This window comes from Perca flavescens, chromosome 16 (genome assembly GCF_004354835.1).
Source record: "Perca flavescens isolate YP-PL-M2 chromosome 16, PFLA_1.0, whole genome shotgun sequence".
NCBI lineage: Eukaryota > Metazoa > Chordata > Actinopteri > Perciformes > Percidae > Perca > Perca flavescens.
Genome location: NC_041346.1, coordinates 17868484 through 17894715, shown reverse-complemented (window position 1 = coordinate 17894715; position 26232 = coordinate 17868484). Strand labels below are relative to the sequence as shown.

At 39.3% G+C, this 26232-nt stretch overlaps 1 protein-coding gene across 3 annotated transcripts in view; it reads right to left on the bottom strand.

Annotated features, from left to right (window-relative positions):
- bmpr1bb (bone morphogenetic protein receptor, type IBb) overlaps positions 1 to 26232 on the bottom strand; it is a 57293-nt gene that overhangs the window by 15184 nt on the left and 15877 nt on the right. For all 3 annotated transcript variants that reach the window (XM_028601569.1, XM_028601568.1, XM_028601570.1), the window contains one exon: positions 2858 to 3198. In XM_028601569.1, coding sequence (XP_028457370.1) covers positions 2858 to 2945 — 88 coding nt within the window. In that variant the 5' untranslated portion in view covers positions 2946 to 3198. The remainder of the gene's footprint in view (positions 1 to 2857; positions 3199 to 26232) is intronic.

The following is a 26232-nucleotide window of genomic DNA, read 5'->3' as shown; positions in this document are numbered from 1 at the left end:
TCTCACCTTCTCAATGTAGAACATATATTCGTATTTGTAGCTATGAGCCAGACAGATTGGGTTTTCATGGTTACTCAGCAGTTGTATGTTCCAAACATGGGACAAAGCGATACCAAAAATGTGGAGGGAGGAAATTAGCCAAAACAAATATTATTTAAAAACAAAATGTAACAATCATAAAGTATACTATGGAACATACAACCAACTTCTTTGTATTTCCACTGCCAGAAGAATGAGGCTAGGGCTCATCTACTCTCTGTGAACCTCACCAGCCTATAGAAACAGGTGGCAAATTGACCGTGCTGTTAAGATTTATGGGCAACCTCCCACATGTTTTACTCATTTGGGAGACCTTTAGAAAGATCAGATCACAGAGGAGACTGAAAAAGCAACTGGTGGCTCAAGTATTTGTGAAATAGAGTGGACAGAAGGAGTAAAACTGATCTAGCTCAACACTGCAGGAAGGGTTTTAGTATGAAATCTTTTTAAGAGGGCTCACAGCTTCAGTCTGCACTGGCAGAACAAGCAGAAACTTTGCATCCTGTCACTTTATAGTTAGACTGTTGGAAGAATGAGAATCAATGCTACTCTTCACCCATGATTCTGTTTAAATTCCATCTTCCCACATCCTTTTTATGTGTGTGACTAGTGACCCTCAAACACACTGGATGAGAAGTTAAACACACAAGCTCAGTCTGCTCAGATAAGAATAAATGAAATTCTCTGAAGAAACATTCATCGGCAGCTGAGGTATTTCGTGACCAACTGCGAAAGTTACAGCTAGCTCTGAACTACTCAGTCGGTCTGGGATTTTACAGCTGGTCTTTATTTGTGACACTTTCAGTGAAGCATCTCTTTGTAACCAGGATTAAAATCAATCTCTTTGTGCTATAATGTGAGGTTGATTATATTCATATATTCACCTACTTATTGTTCATGCTTTTTACAAAAGCTTTGTTTTATTAAGAACTTTCCAAAAATGTATAAATGACAATTGTGTTAATATACTGTTAAAGCTTTGGTCTGAGATGTCTTTTTGTTTTTAACATTTTTACTGTATGAGAAAGAAAACACCCTGACTAATCTACATCAAACATTTATACATATACATGTTTACACTATGCATCATACACTATGAGAACATTCTAACTGAAGTATACCAAGAAAAGAACATTGCAGCATCATGATAGCACAATTTAAAGTGAACTGCCACATCCTCTATCATTTAATGGAAATGCAGTTGCAGCAATGGTCATATGATCACATTTTCCAGACCATCTCTTAATGGCAATATTTATAAACTACGTGCGTGTGCGTGTGCGTGTTTACCCAGAAACTGGCTTTACAGCCTGACACATGTAATGGTTTGGTCTATAAAATAAAATGAAAAAGGACCATTACAATTACCTAAAGCCCAAGGTGACTTCTTTAAATGGCTTGTTTGTCCAACCAACAGTCCAACACCTACATTTATCCAGTTTACTACCACATAAGACTAAGAAATGACAAACGATTATAAAATAGCCGCAGATACATTTTCTGACGATTGACTACTCGATTAATTGATTGATTGTTTCAGCTCTAATAAAAAGCCACCATGGGAAACTTAAAGATTATAAAGGCAAAGACTGTATGTGTGTGACTGGTCCACTTAAATAAATGGTTAAATTAGATGTTTTAATATGCATACATCAAATACTATAGACTGTATAAAAGAAGTGACATCGCCACAAAGATGTCACCCATTGGTTTGTGGAATACCGTTTTGATACCAGAGTTTGGCATTTTGCCCGTCACCATCTTCATTTTTTGGAGCCAGAAGTGACCATATTTAGATGAGAGGGTGGAGCTAAGTCATCAGCTAACGCTAGCTAGCTTGGTGAGCAAGGTGTATCTGTAATTTATGTCAACTGTGATATTTATTAATTTTGGCAAGCAAAAAAACGGCTTAAAGCAAAATGTACTTACTAGAAAAAATGAACAGCCAATTCCTGTCTTTTAGTTCATCTGAACAAAAGATTTTTAGGAGACCAAAATGTTACAATTAACTTATTTACTAAATGCAAACTAGTGATTGAAACCATTAACTCATTAGAAAAAAAGTAAGAAGTAGGGTAAATTCTATACAACCGGACTTATTTTTGCAACCAGTGGACCCGGAAGTCCACTTATTTTATACTGTCTATGTATACTAACACTCATGTCCAACAATGTCTCTCTCCTTTCTGTGAACAGAAACAGAACAAATGCGCAAGTGTCATCTTCTTGAGGCTGGGAGCTTGTCGACCCTCCCTGCTTTTTACAACCTTACGGGGCACAATGACACTGTTGGCATTCATCGTAGAAGACAACTGGCTGTTCATCTTCAAACAATTCAACATGACTGGAGGGGGAAAAAAATGCACACCCGTTCTCATGGTAGCCCCTGTGGAGATCATAATAGCTTTTGCTTTTCATAAATACTGCAGAGTAAAAAATAGGCACATAACCTCACAGCACCTGCAACCTGACAAGTATCACTATAAAAATGTGTAAAATAATGCTTCTGATTTCAGAAAGATGTTATAATTAATTTAAAAATTAAAGTGCATATAACAGTCTCCCCCCAGAACGCACAATGTAGATGCCTAAGAATGACAATATGCACACATTTAGATATAACTAATTTACATTAATATAATAAGAGTATATAATCAATTTATAATTCTTGCTGCTTTATATTATGATTTGGCCAGCGAGTGAAAAACTATAAGCAATCAAATGAAGGCCTCATCAGCCTTGCACTGACTTAAAACATAAAGTCAGGAGAATAGTGATGGCATCAAAACACACAGCTGCTGTCTAGCACAGTACTCACCATCAGAACCACGGTTTAGTGATGCCAGTCCAGTCATTAGGAGAACAGCCTGCCAGGCCCACTCCTGAGGCAGCCTCACCACCACCATTACTCCAGCACAAGCACCAACCCCAGTCGCCCGCCTCCTTCAAACCCTTGAGGCGCAGCCACAACGAACACACCGGTGCAAAGAGGCAGAGGTGTAAGACTGGGTTTTATATCCTTCCGTGAAATAGCACCAGTCCACTTTCTGCACAAGTGTCTCTCTGTGAGTGACTGCCACTCGGCCTTTCTGCACTCTCAGGAACTTCCCACAGCACACAGCAGCCCCGCAGCCTCCAGCACTACTCCACACTGACAGCCTGGGAGAGAAGAGGGGGAGAAAAGAGGGGGAAAGAGGGTGTTACTTAGTTGCTCTCTCGCTGTGCTATTTGTCCAGCCCTTTCTATGACCACTTCACTACAGAGGGAACAGCTGAGTATATGTGAATCCACATACAGCCTCTCTCTCTTTCACACACAGACATACACAATAAAGATTCTCACATCACTCATACACAGAATGAAGGGGACAACAGGGCCATGGATGTGAGCAGGGGCTGAACAAGGTGTGAAAGGCAGCAGTGAAAGCATGAAATGCTATTGCCACAGGCATACAAACACACAGCATGCCAAGAGGGACACAGAAACTACAGTAAGAACTAAGGAGTATAAACTTAGGACGTGCACATATACTTTGGTAAAACCATCTGGTATTAAATCCTGCAAGTCCGAGCTAAGAAGTGTCTGCTGCCCTGAAGGAAGAACGCAGAACAAGACTTGTACTTGTGGTTGGTGTGAAACGGTCAACGCGGGTCATCCATGCTGGCTCACCCACCTGAATTTTTATGTGTGTCCGCCGAACACTGCTCAGCCTTGGTGTGAAAGGCGGAGTTGCTAAAGCAGAAGCCAGACATAAATTATGTGTCTGTCAACTAAAAATACATTTAAAGAATGAATTGTTGCATTACCAAATTTCCAATAAATTCTGTCAAGTTACTGTTCCATCAGATGTTACCAATTAGCAAGTTACCAGTATTTTCTTCATTGCTATAAAGGTTTTTACTGTAATTTACTGTCAATAAGAAAACAAACAAAAAGTAGGCAAAGTGGAAAAACTGTGAAGAGTCAAAGTTCGACAATACAACTCCACATTTAAAGTTTGTATATTTGAATTCACCAAAAGGACGAATGTGAGGCTGCAACTAACAACCACTTTCCTACAAAAAGTACAAAAAGTAAAATAAAAGTCCTTGAAATGCAACCTTCATCTGTCCGACAGTCTAAAAAGAAGAAAACAGGAATTTACAATGAAAGAAGCAAACAACCTCTCGACAAACCCGTCTTCATTTAATGTGTATGGAACTACAGCTGCAGACACAGGTGCTTTGTAAATGGCAAGACCGGGCATTAATCTGTAACCAAGAGTCTGGTATTAAAGTTCAGGCGTAGGCTGAATCGCGTTCAGTTCCTCACGTGAGTCTGTGTGAGTGAAAGGGGTGAAAACACAAACACTTGTACAGGGATCAGGCCTTCACACGTCAGGTGATTAGAGCTCACACCTCCAGGCACCGCCACAACTTTGCAACTTCACACTAATCCAACACACATGCAAACATGCAATACCACAGAAAAAAAAGAATGATAACAAAAGGGACACATTCCAGTGTTGAAGATGTATGTGGGTTACAAGTTTAAGGATTAAGTGAGTTATTAGACAAATTACACCAAGTCTACTACAACACCTACACAAATCGTAAACATCTCGGAAATGGCTGAATTTCCACAATCACACATGTAAGATCCTTGTGAGTGAGAGAAAATGTTTCCTTGAAGAGAGAGATGTTTATCCATTCCAAATGGTTAACGGGAAGCGCAAAAAATAAAGTCCAGGTGGTGTTATAGTAGTAACGGAGGAGGGCACAACAACAACAGCAACCAAATGCTTCTCCGCCCCACAACTGTCCCCTCTTAAAGTCTGACTGGGTGGGAACACCAGCTCCCAGAAGCCATTTCTCCCCTCAAGTGCTCCACTGGCCCTATAGCTGTCACTCCTGATTTGTGCAGCGCTGTGTATTACATGTGATAAGTCAGCCTATTCTGGAGCACGAGTGCATGGGGAGCAATGTGAATGGGTCAGTGAACCTCACACACCCTTCTGCGCTCCATCAAATGCCCAGCGTGGAGCCTCCCTGTATTCGCAGACAGCCTACTCAGCCCACAGGGATGGGGGCTCCAGAGGAGTGAGCAGCTCTGTAGGTGGGGGTCATTTCACCACATAAAGGGGGTTGAAAGTGGAGCAGACTCTTTCAGTAAAATTAACTCTTTACTTCCCCTTCCTCTCTTAGTTAGAATTTTAACTGCAGAACCCATCCGTCATCACAAACATAGTTACAGGGTGATTAATAGTGCTGGAAAAATCAGTCTTTTAGCACCTTGATCACTCTGTAAAGCCACAAGGTTTGTTGTAACTGGAATGAGAAATTGTCAGTTAGATATGCCGGCGCCAGAAAATGATTCAAAAGATGCGTCAAAAAATGTACCTATACTAGGGTCTAAAAGTCAGGTTATCTTAGCCTCTACTGCTTTGATTTTTACCACTTTTTATTTGACAAGCCTCCCAACTTTATGAAAAGCGCAGTGCTAAATTATTGGAGTACTTTTTTAATGGTTACAGACATGCACAATTTATATTATAATAAAATATTTCTTTGCTATGTGAATAAATAGCCAGTGAGAACTACAGATCCAAAACATACTTTCTTATGCACAATAATTACCACATAAACTGCTGTATCACAATAAATACTTTTTTCCCCAGTGTCACAAATGCTTTGAAATTACTTTTTTTAAGTCCAGTTAAAATGTAATGTAAAAGCTCAAGATACATGGTTTCAGCTCTCAGACTGAAAAACTCCACCTCAGTGCTCCCGACACCAAACCTCCTCTGTTCTCTGATCATTAACACTATAAAACCCTCTGCTTACTTCTCCTTTTTTGACAATACTCTACAATGTTAGCAAACTCAAAAACTCAAGGTCCACCCAACAAAACCCCAGAGATCAAAATGCTTACTTATACCTGTGTAAATAAATAAATAAATAATAGCATACTTGAGGAGCTGTGCACATGCCACACAGACTGTCTGCACTGCAAACACTATGCACATCAGCTTATCGCCTCTAATCTTTGAAGAACATTTTTTTTTCTCCACATAAACACATCAGACGTTATTGTGCAGAATGTACTAAAGTAAATCAAGTACCTCTCCGCGTGTCATTATGGCACATGTAAAGGTAACCTTTCTGTTGACACTGTGCTTTACTGTATGTACTAGTACAGTGGGCATTCAGTTTTGATTTGGGAGAGGCTGGGAGGGGGTTGAGTGGAGTTGTTTAGCTGTGAGATTATTTTCCATTTGTTTTGCAAACTCTGTATCCCCCACATTATGCCCTCCAGCAGTCAGAGATCAATAAATGCAGCTTGCTTGTTTGTAATAATCAGTCTCCATTTCATAAGGCAACATTTTCTTACGAAATAGAGACCTTACAATAATACTGCAGTAGTATTACAATGCATCGTGAAAATTAGCCACGTTTTTGATTTCAGAAAAGGACTTTAAAGGCGCAAGTGCACCTTTCATCATACAGCGAGAAGAACGGGATGGATGACTGTGAAAAATCACCGCTAACCTGTGAAACAAAAAGCCATGGCAGAACGCAGATGAGGAAATTACTCCGGGGCAAAGATGGAATGCGTATCATGAGCGATGTTCCAGCCGGGCCCAAACTGACCCCCAGCTCTGTGAAATTAGGAGGATTTTCAGCAGCTTAGTGTTAAAACTGCTGTCATAGAATCCTGGAAAGGCATTTATTACCGTGGCAACACAGCTGTCTGTCCCAGATGGTCCAATCAAGGTGCATGAGTGGAGAACGCGTGACACCATCTTCATCATCCAGCTAGACAAATATGATTTCCTCTCATCATTGAGTTATTAGAAACAATGACTTACCATAGTTTGTATCAGGGAGCAGAACTAGTGCAGCAACATTTATTTGATTACTGTCATTAATCTTTATATCAAATGTGTAAATAGATTAATCATTTAGTCCTACGAGATGTCAGTAAATAGTGAACATTGCCCATCTCAGTTTCCAAAAGCCCAGAGATGACATCTTCAGATTGTTTGTTTTTGTCCAACCAAAACTGAAAGCTATTCAATTAACAGTGATACACAAAAGGAGAAAACAACAAATCCTCACATGTGAGAATCAAATGTTTTGCATTTTTGCTTAAAAAAACAAGTATACCCTTGTGTTTTACCCCTTTTTTTCGCCGTTTTTGACGCCTTTTTTTCACAGTTTGTTTTTGCTTTTTCCAATGTTTTAAATTGTTACATTTTTCTTCTACACATTTTCAGCGCTTATTTCTACATCCCATATTTTCTGATATAAAACAAAATTTTAAAACGGGTCAATTTGACCCAAAGTCAACACAAGGGCTAAACGATGAATTCATTATTCAACTAATTGTTTCATCACTGCATATTTTCAACCACCAGTTATAAATTGCATTGTGAAACAGTCGTTGTCTGACAACAAGCCAATTATGTATTGTAAATTGTAATGAATAAAGTTTTTTTTCACAATGGAAAAAAAGGAGTATGAAGAAAATCTGATGTAGCCTAGTCAACAGCATGAAACTTACTGGAGAGTAGCCATCAAAATCCAAACACTCAAGTTCACACACAAAATCAGACAATATCTATATCCATTGTTGTATACATTATAAATATCTATAAATAATGGCAATATAGCGTGAGATCCCTGCAGATCCAATGCAGAGTCTCAGCCCTCATGAAAAAGAAAGACACTGATGAATATTCAAGATTCACACAATAGTAGGGCCAAATCACTCTGCTGAGATTGACGCTTTGAAGTCCCGAAGAATGCTGAGTGGGAAGAAAAATGTCATTCATAGGAGTGAAAAGGCTGTCACAGCAAGATTCACCCTCCTTGCCCTCCCTCTGTCTGTCACGCTGTCTCATTCTCTCACTCTGTCTCACTGTCTCTCTTTCTTTCAATACATGACAATGTAGTGAGATATTGAAAAACACTGAAACATCAACACGACCACTTTGAATAACTTCTTTCTGCCAGTATTCATGTTGTTAGCCAGTATAACTTCTGGAAAAAATGCAATTAATTCAGGATCTGACCTGTCAAACGGAAGAATGCTTATAAACTCATAACTCTGTGTTCCTGACAACAAGGAAAGAACATGTATCCACATAATTGAATTTACTGCATTCAGACATGCATAAAGATGGAGGCTGTGTAGGTAATATATATATATATATATATATATATATATATATATATATATATATATATATATATATATATATATATATATATATATGGCACACACATTTTTACACTGCAATATAAATCAAATCATAATATAAGTAAATCTTCATCACAATATCCTAAAATACAAATAACATAATTGAGAAACATAAAATAACTAAATGTCCCTTTTTTTCTTAATGCAACATACACAAATAGAGAATATGTTTTACATCCTCCCTATTCTGTTTTCACAAGTTCTGTGAAAAAACCCTGAAGTGAGTCTTGTATTAAACAACTGCAGCTACAAATCATCTGATCAGATTTTCACAAAGTCTACTTTTCTTTTGACCTACTGATGTAGCTTCTTCATGACAACCTTATCAAATCACTCGGAGGTACAAAAATGTTGTAATCTCTTTATATTTGACTACTAAACACTAAAGCTAACTGATAGGCTGTCATTACAATGCACAAGGCCCTTTCTGTGGACCAATAAGTGACTGCACCTAAAACACCTGTGGCTCAGGTTTCACCCATGAGCACCACAGATGGATTCTATGTAAAGAAGTGTCTGTCCAGCTCTGAAGGTGCCGTTAATAAAGTCCTCTGTGATTTTCCGCGGTCGCAGCACGCACTGGCCAAGAACACCAGAATTAAATTCTCTCTCTCTCTCTCTCTCTCTCTCTCTCTCTCTCTCTCTCTCTCTCTCTCTCTCTCTCTCTCTCTCTCTCTCTCTCTCTCTCTCTCTCTCTCTCTCTCTCTCTCTCTCTCTCTCTCTCTCTCTCTCTCTCTCTCTCTCTCTCTCTCTCTCTCTCTCTCCCCTAAGTAAACCTCTTGTTTTTGTCAGCAGGCCTGGCTGCCATTGGGCTGTACTTAAGTTAATTCCCTCACAGCTCTGTTCCCATTCATTTTCTGGCCACTTGATCATTCTACTCTGGCAACTTACATAATAGTATGTACTGACATTGCAAACATACACCAAACCAAAGGCAACATTTTGTTGGAATCACACTGTGCGGCAGTATGTAAACCTATAATTAATCATTCTGAACTGCTGCAATGATAAAGAAATTTCAGAGGAGAAAAAGTATAGAAGTATTTACACCTAAGGTATGTTGCAGTTCACCAACACGTTTTTCCAGGAGCACCAACAGTTGTATGCTTTTTGCATTGATTTACATTTAGAGACAGAAAATCAATTTTGACCCAAATTTAGAAAAGGTTTTAACCATTCACAGCAATTTGGTGATTCAGAATATACTACAAAACAAGGATTACACACAGTTGTTTCTCAGTAAAAGTAAAAGAGGAACAGGTGCTTACAATTCAAAGAGAAAAATTACTATTTGAGATTTTCTTATCATGGCTTTTGTGCAGCAGGATTTGAAAAACCGAGGCTCTTCTTGTGAAGTCAACCAGGAGCATTTAATGAAGGGATTGTTGCAGAGTGTCCGCTGGGCTGCATCGGGCAGACACCGCAAACCAAAGGGTCTAATTAAGGGGTTACTCTGACAGTCAGACAAAGCAGACAGCAGGGGTTAAGACGCTGGTCTACAAACTGGCTGTGACCCTCACACCTGCCTGGTTGCATTATACTGCAACATGTCCACGCACAGTGGACACACTCACACTGACACATCATTACTGAACTGGTACCTTACCACACACACTCACAAAGAAATGGGGAAAGAGACAGAGAGAGAGGCAAGCGGACCTATAGGCAAGTAATAATGCTGGGGTGTCAGTGCAGGGCAGTGTCGTCTCATATCTTTAAACAAGTGTGAACAAAAGTAAGTAAGCATATTTATGAATCTGAAGCACCACAAGAGTTTAAATGACATGTAGACCTTTTCAAACGTAAAAGTAGCATGTTTTTTTTTCCAAGGATATTCATGGAGAGAGAGGTTTAGTTACTGGTGTTACATAGAGAGGCTTAACATTAACCCACAATAGGTGAAGCCTGGGAGGCTGCTAAGGGGCCCCATATATGAGTGTGTCAAAAGTTCATGCCCTCCTTCCACTGTTCACACTGCAAAAACAAGAAGATTGCCCAGTGTGAGCTATAGCCCACCTCTTAAAAGACTGATTGCTACAGAGTGGCTCCACCTGTCTCTTGCTCCAATTAGTCCTGCTAGCCACTGAAGTGCTAAATAACCAGCAGGGAGGGAAGTGACAGGACAGCAATATCGTCAAAGAAATGGAAGAAAAAAAATGCAAGAAAAGAATAGGAATGGACGATGAGCAGAGACAATAGTTTAGCTTTTCTTTAAGTTTCAGTTTAAAAGACTTTTTTTTTTTTTTTTTTTTTTTTTTAAAGAGGACGCATTACATTTAGTGGGGAAGTTAAGATGTCCCAGTTTAGACCTTTCAGAATGAAACAAGTCCCCTAGAGCACTTGCTTCCTCTAAAGTTCACAGGAGGCTCCAATTATGGGAAACTGGTCGTGTATTTACCATATCACATGCTCTTTAACAAGCACTAATTGTGTGTGTGCACTGAGCGCGTGTAGGAATGTCGTACCAAAGCTGCAGGAAATGTTTAATGAGGACAGCAGCTTGGACGACATGGTTTGTGTCAAATCTGTCAAAAAATATATACAGTAAACCAGAAAGTGTGAACCTGAGGTGACTGGGACAGATTAAGAAAAGAACATGAAAAGCCAAGTCTCAGTTGGCGTGTACGCGTGACTCTTTTAGTTTTAAAACTGCAGGATCTAATGTCTACCAATTTTAAGTAAAAATATAAATTTTGGCTAAAAAATGGATTTTATTCAGATTATATTTGTCAAAAAGTTCTTCCGTCTCCAGCGGCAAGCGGACCCCGTTCATCTCCATTATACAGTGAACAAGGTTATCTTGTGGTTAGGAGGACAGCACATAATGCTTCTGTTAAAATAAAGATGAGAGAAGTAAAAACTATAATAAAAGTCTTTTCACAATACAAATAATTTTCATTTGACATTTGTCATCAGTTTTTTCAACCGAAACATAACCGATAAATTCTTCCTCTTTCCCCTCACTTTTATGCATCTAAATGAGCTTTCAGTCTTTGGCCGTTATCAGAGCAAGACAACAACCACTGGATATAAACCTCAGTGAGCCCTTCACAGGTGGAATCACACACCGGTCAAAAGTTAAACTGACCAGCATTAGCAATCTGTGACCAATCTAACCAATTGCAACAGTCTCATTCAATGTAGATCAATACTGGTCAACAATAACAATCTGAATATAATCTTATCGAATAGTTTATTATAATAATATAAGTAAGAGTGTTTTGGGAGTACAGTATATAGTGTTTCAATGCCACAAAAGTAAAAGTGTCTTTAAACCACAAACTCATTTTTTTTTAAATAAATGCCAAAGTCATCATTTTCATTTGATTAATATGTTAACTCAAAATCCACAGATAAGGCAAACTGAACAAGAACCAATTAGGTCAATTCCATGTACGGACAGCATATATGGAGAAATAAAGCCTGTATGTTATTCATCAGGGCCTTTTGCACACTGGAGCCTTTTTAACATTCCCCTTCCCTGGCTGTACCAATGCATGAAGGAATGGATACAACCCAACCCTTGGAACAGCTTTTGGACTACATTAATGCACCTCTCTACGGACTAGTTGACACAGAAAGGTGGGGTTTAAATGGCAAATTAACCGTCCGTAGATGCCCCTAGAAAGACTCTGTTCATTAAAACAGACGCTCTTAGCCATTGTGATTAATGGTGTTTGGATAAATTTAGTTTTACTGCTTTATAATTCAGAGGGAATTAATAGAAGGGGCTGGCCCATTGCCTCTGGTCAAACTACCTGCTCTGTGTTTTTGGGAGTACATGGCGAGAGCAGGAGAAGGGAGTCTTCCGTGCATATTTTCCATGCACACCCACACCCCTTTCTTGGCTGTAGTGAAAGAGAGTGAAAAGCTCTATTGTGCGTTTGTAAGTAGTGGGAAGGCTACAGTGATACAGCACACACCTCAGATCTTTGACTGCATGGTCACTAACAGCATTTCAAAAGCAGATTTATTCTAAGAGGGTTGGATTACAAACTGTGATTAAGCTTTAAAATTGTCATTTTAGAAAAGCACCAGCATTTTGCATAGATGTACTTAGCTTTTTGGAAATTAAATCAGGAAATATTAAAGGGATACTTTACTGATTTAGCATTAAGCTTTGTATCAGCAGAAACACGGTAGTATTTTTGAATGACTGTGCTTCCCTCCCTCATGTCCCCGAGATGAGAGATCTCGGTATTGTGGGTCCGGAAAAATAATCCTCCGATGACGTAAAACGATCATTTTTGCGTCATCGGAAGATTCTTTGCCCAGAGGCAATGGACTACAGCCAGTAGTAGGAGCTACTTCCGCATGTTTTCAACCCGCCCATAGGGGGTTGGACTGTTGTCTTTCTCCAAAGATTGCCAAGGCAAAACGAACGTCGGCCATCTTGAATCCTCACTTACTGGCTTCTCAGCAGAAAACGATCGATAGATCGATAGATCGATAGATAGATCGATAGATAGATCGATGTATTCATCCTGAAGGAAATTTTAGAACAACAATTATGTGCATTCAAACTACCACACGTGTACCACTGGAATGCATTGGTACAGATCAGAGAATATGCAGGACACTTTATTACAGACGGAATACTCAACACACTACGCCAGCTTCGCCCGCCTGCTATGGAGACCAGCGGTGTTGCTCGATGCCTCTGGCCGGTAAAGGGACATCATCAGCGAAGAACGTTGAACGAGTGCTGGTGGAAAGCTAATGCTAGCCGGCCACCTGTTCCATCGATCCTGCTTGCAAGTGTCCGCTCATTAAACAACAAACTGGACTACATCCAACTTCAATGAAACTCCCAACGCGAGTTCAGAGACTGCTGTGTTAAAATGCCGACAATTCTACATACGCCTGGGTTAATGCTCCGTGTTTACAGTGTTTACAGCCCACAAGCGCTAATGCTAGTATACGTGTTAGCTGAACTTTACGGAGCATATAATGTGTGTGCAGTGCACTAAATGTAGCCTGTTTCGTATGTCATTTTTATATAATGTCGTTTTTATTTTAATTGTGTAACCACTTGAGCCATGGTGAAATGTTGTTTCGTGTATATGGTTAAAATGACAATAAAACACACTTGAGTTGACTGTCATCCACGAGCCAAAAACACATTTTCTAGCTTTTCTCGGCCTAGAAGCCACCAATTTCTAAAAAGAATTAACATTTCTACATACATAAGTCTACATAAGTGACCCAATTTAAAGATATATTCATCTTTCCAACGGTGAAATATTCCTTTAACATGTTTCAATACATTTCACCCTTGTCAGTCGCAAAAGCACATGATGATTAAGATCAACCTCAATTTAAGTGAAAAAGCACTGAGAGGCTATAAGTACTCGCTCAGACAGCAATTAAAGACAATGGAACAAGGAGAGAGATGAAGAGATACAATTACCACAATTGCCCATAATGTGCACATGACTGCCACTTATTACATTAACTTAATGCCTAAATGGGTATATTAAATGAGGTGTTAGTTTATTGCACAGACAAAGACACATAGTAGTCGTAATGTACGACTCTCACAGCCGTTGATGCTTAAGGTCCTATTTTGATGCTGGAGCAAATCAAGCGCAGTGACCTTTTGCCGAAATGGATTGTTTTCCATCTGTGAATGCTAATAGCTTACTCCAGCAAGGACATGTGCAGTTCAGAGTTATTTTGTGCTACGTTCATTATTCTAGTAGTTTCTTTTTGATCTGTACTGAGCTACATTAATAGATTATCGGTCAGCCAAAACTGCTTACATGATCTATGTAAGGTTTCCATTTAAATTGCAAAATGACCTCCTCCAAAGTGAATAACTTTTGTTATGATATCATATCTATATCATGATATATGTCTAATGTCTTCATGAGGAGTGGATGTAGTCAGCACATAGGGCTCTTCTTAAACTGGAAAGTGACAGTGGTTTTGCTTGTGTAGACCATGGATGTGTAATAAAACTATGTCGATTTGAACCACTTCATAAACCAGTCACCTGGTATGGACCAGGTGACTGGTCAATGACGTCATTTCTCTAAAAATATTAGAAACCTCGACACACGCTTCAAGGAAAACTTCTGCATGTTTTGTCTCATTTTGTCAAGTAGATTTTGTTGTTATGCTCCAGTTTTCTTTTGTTAGTTTCAAGTTTTGTATTTTTCCGATTTCACACTTCATCACTCAGGTGCCATCTCCACCCAATTTTTTTCTTCTTCATGCCCTTATCCCTTAGCCGCTCTCTATCTGAATTCAACCAATGATGAATACAGATGGCTTAAATCTAAACAGATGTGTCTGTTGTTCCCGTCAACAAATACTCTCAGATCCATCACACACACACACACACATCCAGCACTTTAACTAAGCTTGTACTTTTTCAGGATTTCCCCCAACTCAGGGTTTTGCAGACGCCAAAAAAGATATCCACATTCAGCTGTTACACTGCTCATCTTGGAGAGAAACCCTGTTGATGATAATCATCCCCATAAACACAGATCTTTACTTTGTCCATGTCGATCCCATAGTCAATAAGGTTAGATAGGCAAGTGCACATGTGGATGTTTGAATGCAACTGCACTGCGACGGATATGATAAAGAGGAAAATCAAATCTCCATCACGTGCACTTATAGTCTACAAGCTGAGAAATTATACATGGACTGTATGAGGAAATCAATCAATAGCAACACTCAGCAAACAACAAATCCCATTGTTTTTTGTGTAGTAATACAACTTGTTGCTTTGCCTCCGTAAACTCACGGGGCTGCTTGTGTTAATCCCTCAACTCTAACAAAAGCAGACGAGACCTCCCTGTTTTCTTCAAGGAAGGTCTGACTGAGCGTTAAACCGTCTGCTTCCTTGGCTGATGGGAAACCCAGGGGTATTGCAGTCTTGGCAGGGAAACCCCGTCTCTGGTTGGCTGGCTGACCCTGAGCTCATTTGTCAATCAGGCCCCTTTTCCCTTAATTGGGAGAAACTCTTGCTTGTGTTGAGCCTCAGCAGAAACATGTAATTGTGGGAAAAGCAAGTTGATATACAATTCTCTGTCTGTATTTCCTCTTTGAATCAAATGTTTAACAAAAATTACACTGAACCTTTTGATGCTGTATTACACATTTAAACCACACAAAAAAAACACTGAAACATTTCACAGTCCTATTCCGCAAATGAAAATAAATATTTCTATAGTGCCACCACATTTGTTTTGGAGTCACAAAAAATATCCTTTATTATGAGTCCAACATAATTTGAAACATTCATATCTGCAGTGTGGGAATAACAAATAACACGCTTGAGGTCTGTGATGGACGGTCTATGAGGGAGTGACACATGAGATACACAACAGTTTGTCTTAATAGTTCACATCTGTGTGAAATTAAGGAACACTTTGGACAGCACAAGAATCATGCAGTCCATGCACATGTTCCTCTTAAGTGTCAGACAAGTGGAGACGTCACACAAGTTAATTTATTTTGCTGAGTAAAACCCAGAACATTTCTACTTACTTTTACTCACTAGTCCATGTTGCAAGTTCCTGGTTTACTCTGGGAAGTTATCAGGGACCTTGACCTTCACACAACACAAAATGTTTATTTTGAAACTGTTCTGTCGATTTACAAAAGGTCAAAACTACTACAGATTAGGCTTTTATGGGTTTTCTCAAAATGACATTCACTGCAGTGCTCCTAGAAATAAAATATCTGATATTAATAGAATGACTCTGGGCTAATATGAAGACCACTATAAGATCCTATCAAACGGAACCAACAACTACTCTTGGGCACTGAACTGTGTGTGCATGCAATATAAGTGTGTTTTGAGAACATTTATTGTAAGTATTACTGCTCTCATTCCATCAGTAATAGTGCCTCCAGACATAGATTATTAGGCATTCTACTGTAGTACACGTAAATCTTTCTCCCCTTAGATCAGAGCACATTAGATACGGAGCTATCGGTAGCCTTTCCCCCTGACGTTGTTGTTTGCTCTCATCCAATGATAGCACAATGAAAACACAGGAAGCAACTCAGAGAGCATTGCGGCTGCGATCAATGACTCTGTGTCAGACTATAAGCTAGGTGATGTCTTAACGTCTGCCCTCCTCACTTCTCAACCCCCTCTTTCCCTCCAACAGGCCCGTCATGTCTCCCTCTTCCGCTAATGTATCTGAATAAAGTGTCATCCAGGGCCGCCTCAAAGCAGTCGATAAATACTGGAAATGCTATCCATCTCTGAAACATCACTCCTTCACTTACTGTAAGTGAGCATCACTGTGGGCACCATCCCCACACTGCTGACAGGGAGGAAGACAACACCAGGCGGCCAAGGCCTATGACCAAGCATCATCAGATGCAACCACAGACATAGTTTCCACTACTAAAATTGCAGAAAACTGGGCTCTCGTTTTTACAATATGAGCCGGTGTTTCAAATCATTCCAAGAGTAAGGAATAATGTATAAAAAGCAGACCTTATGGATGATGTATGACAATATGCAGTTTCCCCCTCATATCCTCTGAAATTGCAACATCTCTTGGCTTCAGTGTTGGTATTTATTACTTCTATGCAACTGACTAATCCATCAGAATCAGCCTGGCCATTAAAACTAATATATTCTATTATTGCTGATATTTTGGTATACATGTTTGATAATAAAAAATAACAGGAAATTGCAGTACAGAAATGCCAAAGATGCATTTGAGGTGATGTAGAAGCAGTGTTTTCATCATATAGTTTATATATGTAAAATGTGGTCAGCTGTAAAAAAAAAAAAATCGGGCTTAGTACATTTTGGTCACAATTCTCTGATAACAAAATTTAAGGGAATGCGTATTTTATGTTTAAAAAAATTATCTTGTCTGGCAATACTTTACAATCCTAAGGATGTAAGTAAGCAGCTTAAACAGCGAATTTAAAATAATACATTCATACAGTAAGCCTATAAAAGCGTTCTGTTTTCTAACCAGGGCCTCATTTAAAATAGTGTGTAAAATATGTATGTGTGTGTATATATATATATATATATATATATATATTATAGAAATATGGACTATGAATCATACACCTCTTCGTTTTATCTGTGATCAACACTGTTGGGCAAGAAACATTTCTTCCACCCTGACTCCATGGAAAAGTGTTGATTTTCTGAAAATAATTGTATTTGGTTGTTTTCTGCTCTCTTGACTTGAGCTATTGGCTGTGAAGACTGGAAACTTGTTGGCAGAAGGATCTCATTAGACCATTTCCACCTTCAAACCTTCTGCTCTCTGCAGCAACAGCAATAATAAGTGTTGGTTATTGTGATCATGATTGTGCAATTTATGGCTTTGAATCCACTGCTGTATTTAAAAAAAAAAAAAAAGTTAGAGCTCCAAAAATATATCTCTTTCTCTTATCTGAACTTCTAATGACATTTCTTAAGCTGCTTCATATTGTACACTGGCTACACAAAAACAAATCAATAATGCCGACAGTAAGGTCTAATTGTATGCTTTATTATTATTATAACTGTTTCTTTTGCACAACTTCGAGCTTCATTGTGTGGATTCAGGCAGCTGGGCGCACTGTGTTTAAATTTCTCAGAGCTTTCAGTTTTTCCTTTCCTTTGCAATGAAACAAGCTTGTGTTAGACCATATTGTCCAGGTGACTAGTCAGTATGACTTAATTCTTACAATTGTACACCTCTATTAGATTTGTCAATGTGTGATTTCTACCTGATCTGACTTCTACTGACAAGCACAATAATTCAATGCACTTTCCAATAATATTTTGAGTTCACCATAGCCTCCCGAGTCAGTGTAATTAATGGCGCCATGGGTCCTGTGAGAGTGGGACCAGCTGCTCGTTATGTCTTGTCACCAGTCCCATTTTTTTTGACACCTTCGGCCATGTCCCTCTCTTCCGATGCCAAGAATACTGGTGAAGTATTGCTGGGTCTGAGGACTCTTTGTGCCCACCCTCAGAGAACAAACACTATTAAAGACTCAACAACGTGCCCCCTTTGCCCATCCCCAGAGTGGAGGCAGTGCCAGCGTCTGTAACTGGAGAACAGAGAGCAAAACAGCTGCTCCCAGTCTACCCTGCATCTGCCACAACTGTGATCTCATGGAACAAAGCGAGAATGCAACCACACGTTTCGACTGGGTGTTCAGTCACACTCCAGCCATTGTCCTCTCTCACACACACACTCTCTCTCTACCTTTTCTTCTTCTGTCACGCTGATCCACACCAAGATGAATAGCATGGATCATCTAACATGTTCAATCAATTGTCAGTCATTGCTGTTATGTATATTTTCTTATGTTTATATTTAACTCTGTTGTATTGTGAGACCTTTCATGACAGACATTTATCCTGTAAAGCAGTGGTGCACCCCAGTTGGTCACCAAAGCCACTGGCTGGGTTCTTCCAACTGATTGATGTTTTGTTTTTTTTGGTAACTGCTGTCCCACAGACAGGTGTCTCAAACAGGCTGGCTGCATCTACCATTTAAATTGAGACCACCTGTTAACTGATATACATTTACTCCTACCACACTTATTAAAAGGGGCACTTTCAGTTAAGGGGAGTAAGGGGACTTGTGACACACATTTACACACAAAAAAATGGTTGCAGCAGAGGGTTTAGATTTGCTGACTTTATGTCCCTAGTATGGGTCAGGCTCCAAAAATGCTCAATCCTACAGTTGCCGTAATGCAACCAGAGAAAGTATTGAATTGACTGGTAAACAATGACCTGACAAAGCTTAGACAGCGTTGTGAGGTGTTTGGTGTTTTAAGCCCCCAAGGTTGTCTTCCAGGCAGCTCTGCATGGAAGGCACTAGGATTAGGCAATGGTTAGGGTTGGGGTTAGGGTTAAGGTTAGGTGCCTTGAAGTAGACGGTCACAGCGCTGCCTGGAAGTCGACGTTGGGGGCTTAAAACACCATTGAGCGCGTTGTGACAACATGCTTTTTTGAACTAGCAGTAAGATTGGAACAAAATGGCAATATGATAATATAGTGTCAATTAATTATTTTTATATACAGGATATATCATGATTTTGACCACAAGATTAGAACATTTTTACAAAATACTCCAGGGTCTTTCAGTCAACCACCAGTAAAAAGTCAACTTTTATAGCTATATACTGATCATTAGTAGCATGTCTGTATCTTTAGTAGATCCATTGCCAAATACAGTTAAAATTCCTTTCATTCCATAAATAAATGCTTATAGTGTGGGTGGGTCTCTGGGAAATTACAATAAAATCTACCTCAAACTGACTCACTCTTGAATTCTTATTCACAGACCCTTCAATGCTCTTTGACACTTTCTCAATAAGGCGTTAACAGCTGCTTTTAACAGCACACCTGAACACCGCTCCCTGCATTGCTGCATCTTTTTACTCTACAAGAGAGTGGAAGGTATTTGGGAAACCATTCAGTACTCTCGCACACATCATCCTCCTCATCATCCTCCTCATCCTCCTCATCATCCTCATCATCATCATTATCATCATATTTGTATCTCAGACAAAGGAGGAACACTTGTTCAACACCCACCTGCAGCAAAACAGTCAGTGCAGTACTTATTCAACATTACTTGACTGGAAATAGTACGCATTTGTTAAAGAATGCATGTTGTGAGTTTTTTCCTTCTTTTTTTGTGTGCATACATGCATATGAGTGTACCTGTTAGTGTGTTTTGTCCACCTTTAAGATGCAGTTATGTGTGTAAAGTTTCCCCATATCACTAGCCAGTTCCATTCTACCAGGCTACTGGCCAAATAGCCAGTTATAGCACTGGTATTGGCAAGCTACTCCTGTGTATAAAAAATATTGTACATAGCAACGTGTTACAATCGAGCGTTCATTTCTGCAATCCTCTTAGACGCCTGTTTTACCTGCAGTCCTATCAGCCAATCAAAATGAAACGATTTTCAGCATGCTCAAACAAACCTTGGCTGGCTACTTATTCTAAAGTAGCTGACTTCTCCCTCTAGTGCAGTTTAGTTTGTTTAGGATAGATGGAGGCAGTGTGTTAGTCAGCAGACGCTAAATGTCCACACAGGCATACAAACAACAAGCTAATAATGCATAGACTTGTGGGACTGGCATTTAAACTGAAAAACAGAATGGCAGAATTGCTCACTCTCGACCCAGATAACGACTCCACTAGGTACCATTAAATCTGCCACAAATGGGCCTCTGCTTGTATTAACTTCTATACTTAGATGTGGTGAGGCATGCAGCCAGCGTGACTGTGTGCATGTAGGTATGGCAGAGTGTCAGTCCAGTCACCAGACAGCGCGTCTCAAATGGATCAATACAGGATTACGAACAAATCCCTTGCTTCAGACCTTGTTTTTAAGTGTGTTCAATCCTTAAGTGTTAAAAGATTTTTCCTCATGAAGCCAGGTGATTTCGGAACTTTCCAGCTTGCCTGTCAGACAGTTAAATACATAAACCTGCTAAATCTGTTTCTATCCATCACATTTTAACATTAAACTATTACTAGGCAGAAACAAGAAAACAGAATAAAGTTTTGAAAGGCAGCACTTTCTTTAAGATGCCACCGTTTTGGATGCGCGCGTGTGTGTGTGTGTGTGTGTGTGTGTGTGTCCTGAGCTGATCCAGTGGCTGACATCACTAGGGGTCTATTTTACAAAAGCAGAATTTATAAATCCAGGATTTCTGATAAAGCGTGGCTTGACCTAGTCTAATCAGTGCATCCTGACTTTGTGCGTTTCACCACAGCCAACCACAATATCCATACAGCAATATAACAGCAACATGTCACATGAATAATTATAAAAAAAAAAGAATGGTCACAATGCTAAAATAATAACAGTGCTTAACTGAACAGCAATATGTACCTGTTGTATTTTAATGCAGGCTAATAAGAAAAAGGTAAAACCACTGCTGAGTGAACAGAAAAGGCACCAGGATGAATAAATCCTGGCTGTTAGCCTGGTTTGGACCTAGGTTTTGTGAAATAGCCCTCAGGTGTGTCCATGCAGGGAGTGGAAAAATAAAACAGAGGAAAGCTGAACCACACTGCTTATTTGACATCCCAGTGGAAGAGGTTGACTTTGCAGGCTCCTGTGACTTTGAACAACTAAAATAGATGATTGACAGAATGACTGACACTTAAGGAGAGCATGCTCTGCGCTGCCTGGAAAAAGATCTTTAAGACCAATCCACAATAATATGGTCTATTTTTATATTTTACATAATATTGGTAGTGTCAGAAGGAAGTGATCCTGTGCAAAGAATTCCTGCCTCACTGCCTTGGTGGTTTTTAAATGGTCCACATAACAAACATTGTCCTGGCTTCTTAATTCTGTTCTGATCACTGCATTACCTTCCAAAGGAAATTGTTTTCCCCTTCTTCTGAAAACAAGGGGGAATAAAAATGTGAGCAGGCCCACACAAACTGCATACTCCCTAATAAAATACACTCACTTAAAACACACATAAAATCATAGACAAAACAGTATTCCTTAATTGACAACACATGCTTCTTAAACATAAACCATATCACCAGATTGCAATGATACCAAATTATCCTCTTTACTCAGCTAATTCCACAGCTTTTCAACTTTGAAAACAACACTATCTACAAGAGGGAACACACATCTGCCTCATCTGTCAACACATCTTAACTGAGCCAATAACAAACTCTGAGCTCACAGCTGAGGTGGCAGATAGGTCAGTCGACTGTGTATGTATGCATCATTCTGAGCAGAGGGAATGAGTGTCTATTCACAGCATGGATCTGCTATCCAGGTCTACGCCCCCACCCCCCAACCCCCTGGGAAACCGAAGGCACAGCGGGCAACCTGAAACCCCATGATGTCATCCTCAGAGAGCACGGGCTACCGGCAGTCGGTGAGAAAGTGTACAAAACCAAAAGTCAACATCACACAATTACTGGGGTTAATTGTATTTACAGTTGAGCAGCTGTGGTGGATTACGGGGCTTGCCGATAAAATATGGTGCAGAGGCAAAGAGTCCTCGCTGGGGAGGTTTGTGAGAGGAAAGTTGAATTGACAAGGATTCTACATTTGACTAAAACTTTCAAACTTTTCCCTTTCGGTTTCTGTTTTGAGTGATTAAGTAGAACAAGGATCCATGTGCTGTGTAGGGCTGAGAGTCTGCAGGTTTTAATTCCAACGTACAATAAGGTTTGGCTTGTGTTATGTCAGAAATTCAGCTTTAAATCACAGAGGAGGAACTGATCAGTAAGACCACAATGCTCTAGTGCATTGTTTCAAAAACCTTTACAGTCCCGAACCCTTTCAGACTATCAACCTCCATCTACGTAACCCCCACCCCCGCAACCTTATATGAATTTTCTTTTTTGCGCACCCACTAAGTAAATCCCTGGGGGTACACATACCCCAGTTTGGAAACCAATGCTCTAGTGTTTTGTTGGAATGAAAACTTGCACATTGTTGGCTTTACATTATTGCTATTATTAAAGGACCATTCGGTATTTATGGAATGGACCACCGGAGGAAAATAGGGGAGGGTCATGTCTTTTTATTCTTTGTTGAGGGGAGGGTCACCCAAAATGTTATAGTCTAGGACACACAACTTTTGTATTCATGAAACAGCAAAATTTCAAAATGGCTTGTTTGGTGCATATTTATCCATGTAGCTCTCAGTCTCAGCCCCCACTACCAGATGGGTCTGACCTATAAGTTTGCTGGGAGGAAGGGGGAACACTGCCCCACTGGTGGCTGAAACGGGTAATTGCATTGTTATATGTCTGGCATAACCAGATATTTTATAACTATTTTAAATAACACAAAACAACTAAATGGTGGTAGGTAATACAGCTGATTTCATATGCTGCTTTAGTAAAAAAAAAAAAAAAAAAAAAAAAAAAAGATTAGCCTACCTGACTGACAATGGGAGCAGCAAGACGTAAAAAAAAGATTACTCTTGCACTAGCTATGTCTGCAAATCTTGCTGTGCCAACGTTGCAATAAAGGTTTCCTAAATGCCATGTATATACATTTGATGTCAGCTTACTAATTGATTGCGCGTTTTGTGTAGATTTGGACTAGTATACATTTTATTCCACTTTGTTTTCAACAGCGAAGTGGAGAGGCCTCGTTCACCTGTTTGGAACTGGCTGGTGACTGTGACGTGCGTAGTATAGGCCTTGCTGGATACACCGTGACTCTATTTGTAGATCTACTGATTGCTGTGGATTACTTTTTTTTTCGTGTCATTGGATTACTCTGATTACTGTGCTTGGTTTCTGCGTTGGAGAGGCATCTCAACAGACTATAGGTCAAACGCTGATTGTTCACCGTTACATTTTAGTTGAATTTAAGTGTCGGGACATTCCGCCACCATCTGTCTATTGTGTTCCAAGACAGCCGTGCCACGATTGGATTTCATAAGGGCAAATTGTTAAATTGTTACAATGCAATTTAAAATCTGCTTTAAAAATAAACATATATGTTTTGGAATATAATGTTCAGCTTCGGCAGCTTTACGTATGTGCTAAAATATCATAGACTGTTACAGTCTATGTAAAATATACAATGACTGAGGAAGCCTAGTGATGAGTCCATAGCAACCAGTTTGTGTGTTGAATTTGTTAGCCAGAGTGCTTTGGTGAATGGTCTCAATGTTGTATTGTTTTATTTCATGTGAATACTAGTTTACTAGATGAGTTACTTAGTATCTGAAGTAATGCAGGAAGTGTGCATTTAGTTATTTACTTATTGTGTTTCCACAACTATGTTAGTGAGTAAATCTACTGAAATGGCCACCACACCATAACAGAGGAGTGTGATGCGTAAGATGAGAATGCAGAGGTTAAATCATGTATGTCATGGCTGTAAAAAATAAATGGCATCTGCAATTCTTAACCAAGTGCTAACCAGTACAGAAGGCATCCATAAGTTGATGGGGAGGGTCATGCCTCTTTTCGCAATCATTTTGGAGGGTCATAGAATTATTTTTACTGGTGAAGGGAGGGTCAAGGTCTATTTTTCCTAAGGCCCCAAAACTGTTCTGGTGGCCCTTTATATAAATAATGAACAGTCCCTAAGAACATGTTGATATCCCTAATTTATATAATTATATGTATATAATACTTTTATATCTACTGTTTTATATTGCTAAAGTTTTTGCTTTGGTGGTAGAAATTGTCTGCTCCACTAGAAAAGACACACACACACACACACATATATATATACACACACACACATACATATATATATATATATATATAAGGGCTGTCAATCGATTAAAAAAAAATTAACTAATTAATTGCACAATTTGCTGTAATTAATCGCGATTAATCGCGTTTTTAAATTGAGACTGAAGCTTGTAATAATGGATATTTAAATGCTAAATCACTTAACTTTTTAAAATATGAAGAAAAAAACAAACAAGGAAAGGTTCTGCTAAGTTCAGAATGTTTAATATCTTTCAAAACAACAGCAGCAACAATTTGGCTTAGTCCTGCTGAAGGCTGCTGGAAACGGCTAGAAACTGTCTGACTTGAGAGCAGATTTTTGTCACCGTCCCCGGCTGCTGTCGCCTGCTCTCGTCTACTTTACAGGCGAGGCGCAGTTCATCTCCAACGAGCCGAGAGTTCAGTCGCCGGCAGGGCAGTCGGGACTCACCCGGAAATGGCGAGTGGAATGAGTGTGACTAGAGTCTCTCAAAATCTGACGAAAATCTTCTAAACTGACCTTTGTTGAGCTGAAATGAAGACAGATTCAGCAACTGCACGGCCTATTTCTCGCTTAAAATGTTTTCAGAAACATGTTTCAGTGAACTATTTTAGTATAATATGAGATCGTATTCTGAACGGCCGCCATGACAGTCTGGCTCTCAATATCCGGAGAAAACAAACCCATGTGACGCGTTCGTCCAATCAGCTGCCGGTTTTCATACTTGGGCAACAATACAGAGTAGCGCCGCCTGCTGTTATGTAGACGTATTACGTTTCTCAGCCGCCACATGAAGTAAACAAACACAGCTGCGTTAATTTCGTTAATTTTTTTTAACGAGTTAAATATTAAAAAATTAACGCAAAAATTAACGTGTTAATTTTGACAGCCCTAATATATATATATATATATATATATATATATATATATATATATATATATATATATATATATATATATATATATATATATATATATACAGATGCTTTTTTTTTGGCCCATTTGTATAACTCTTTCAGTTTGTTATTACATTGTGTAACTGAGCTATATTTAGTATAATTGAGAATTTTATTAAGGTGAAAAAGTCAATGGAAAATACAGGTAAAAGCATACGAAGATGTAGTGATAAGGAAACAATGTGATCTGATGGGAAGAGTTGGAAGCCAGACTACCAGCATTTTGTGTGTCTGTAGAGAGAGAAAGAGAGAGAGAGAGAGAGAGAAAGAAAGAGAGAGAGAGAAAGAGAGAGCGAGAGAGGGTCAGACATGTCACCACATGCTATCCATGATGGATGGCCATTTCCTCCCACTCTACAGGTTCTTATAGAGGACTTCTGTTCCTTTTCAGCTTTATCTTAGAGCTGGTGTGCAGGGCTGATACAAGGTCCATTTCCTTGTAAGTCCCACCCAACACAGAGGTATGAACCCTGGATCCTTAAAACATCTAAGACTCTATATTCCTATCCGGTCCATGGGTATTAGCCTACAGTTATCATTTGAACTAAAAGTTTAAAGGTGAAATGGTGAACTATAGAGTAGCCATAGCAGTCGTGACAGGAAAACCTAAAATGAGCTTTGAAATATAACCATGTGAGACTGCATTCTCTCTTAACATATGTTTATCATTAATGCCAGGATGCGGCGAGAGAAATATTTTGGATACCGACTACTTTCTAAAATGTTTTAGGCTGACTGAGAACTGAGTTATGTATCACAAAATGTCAGGACGATCTTCTACAGTATGTTGATCATCTTTTAGCGCATGCCGATCAGT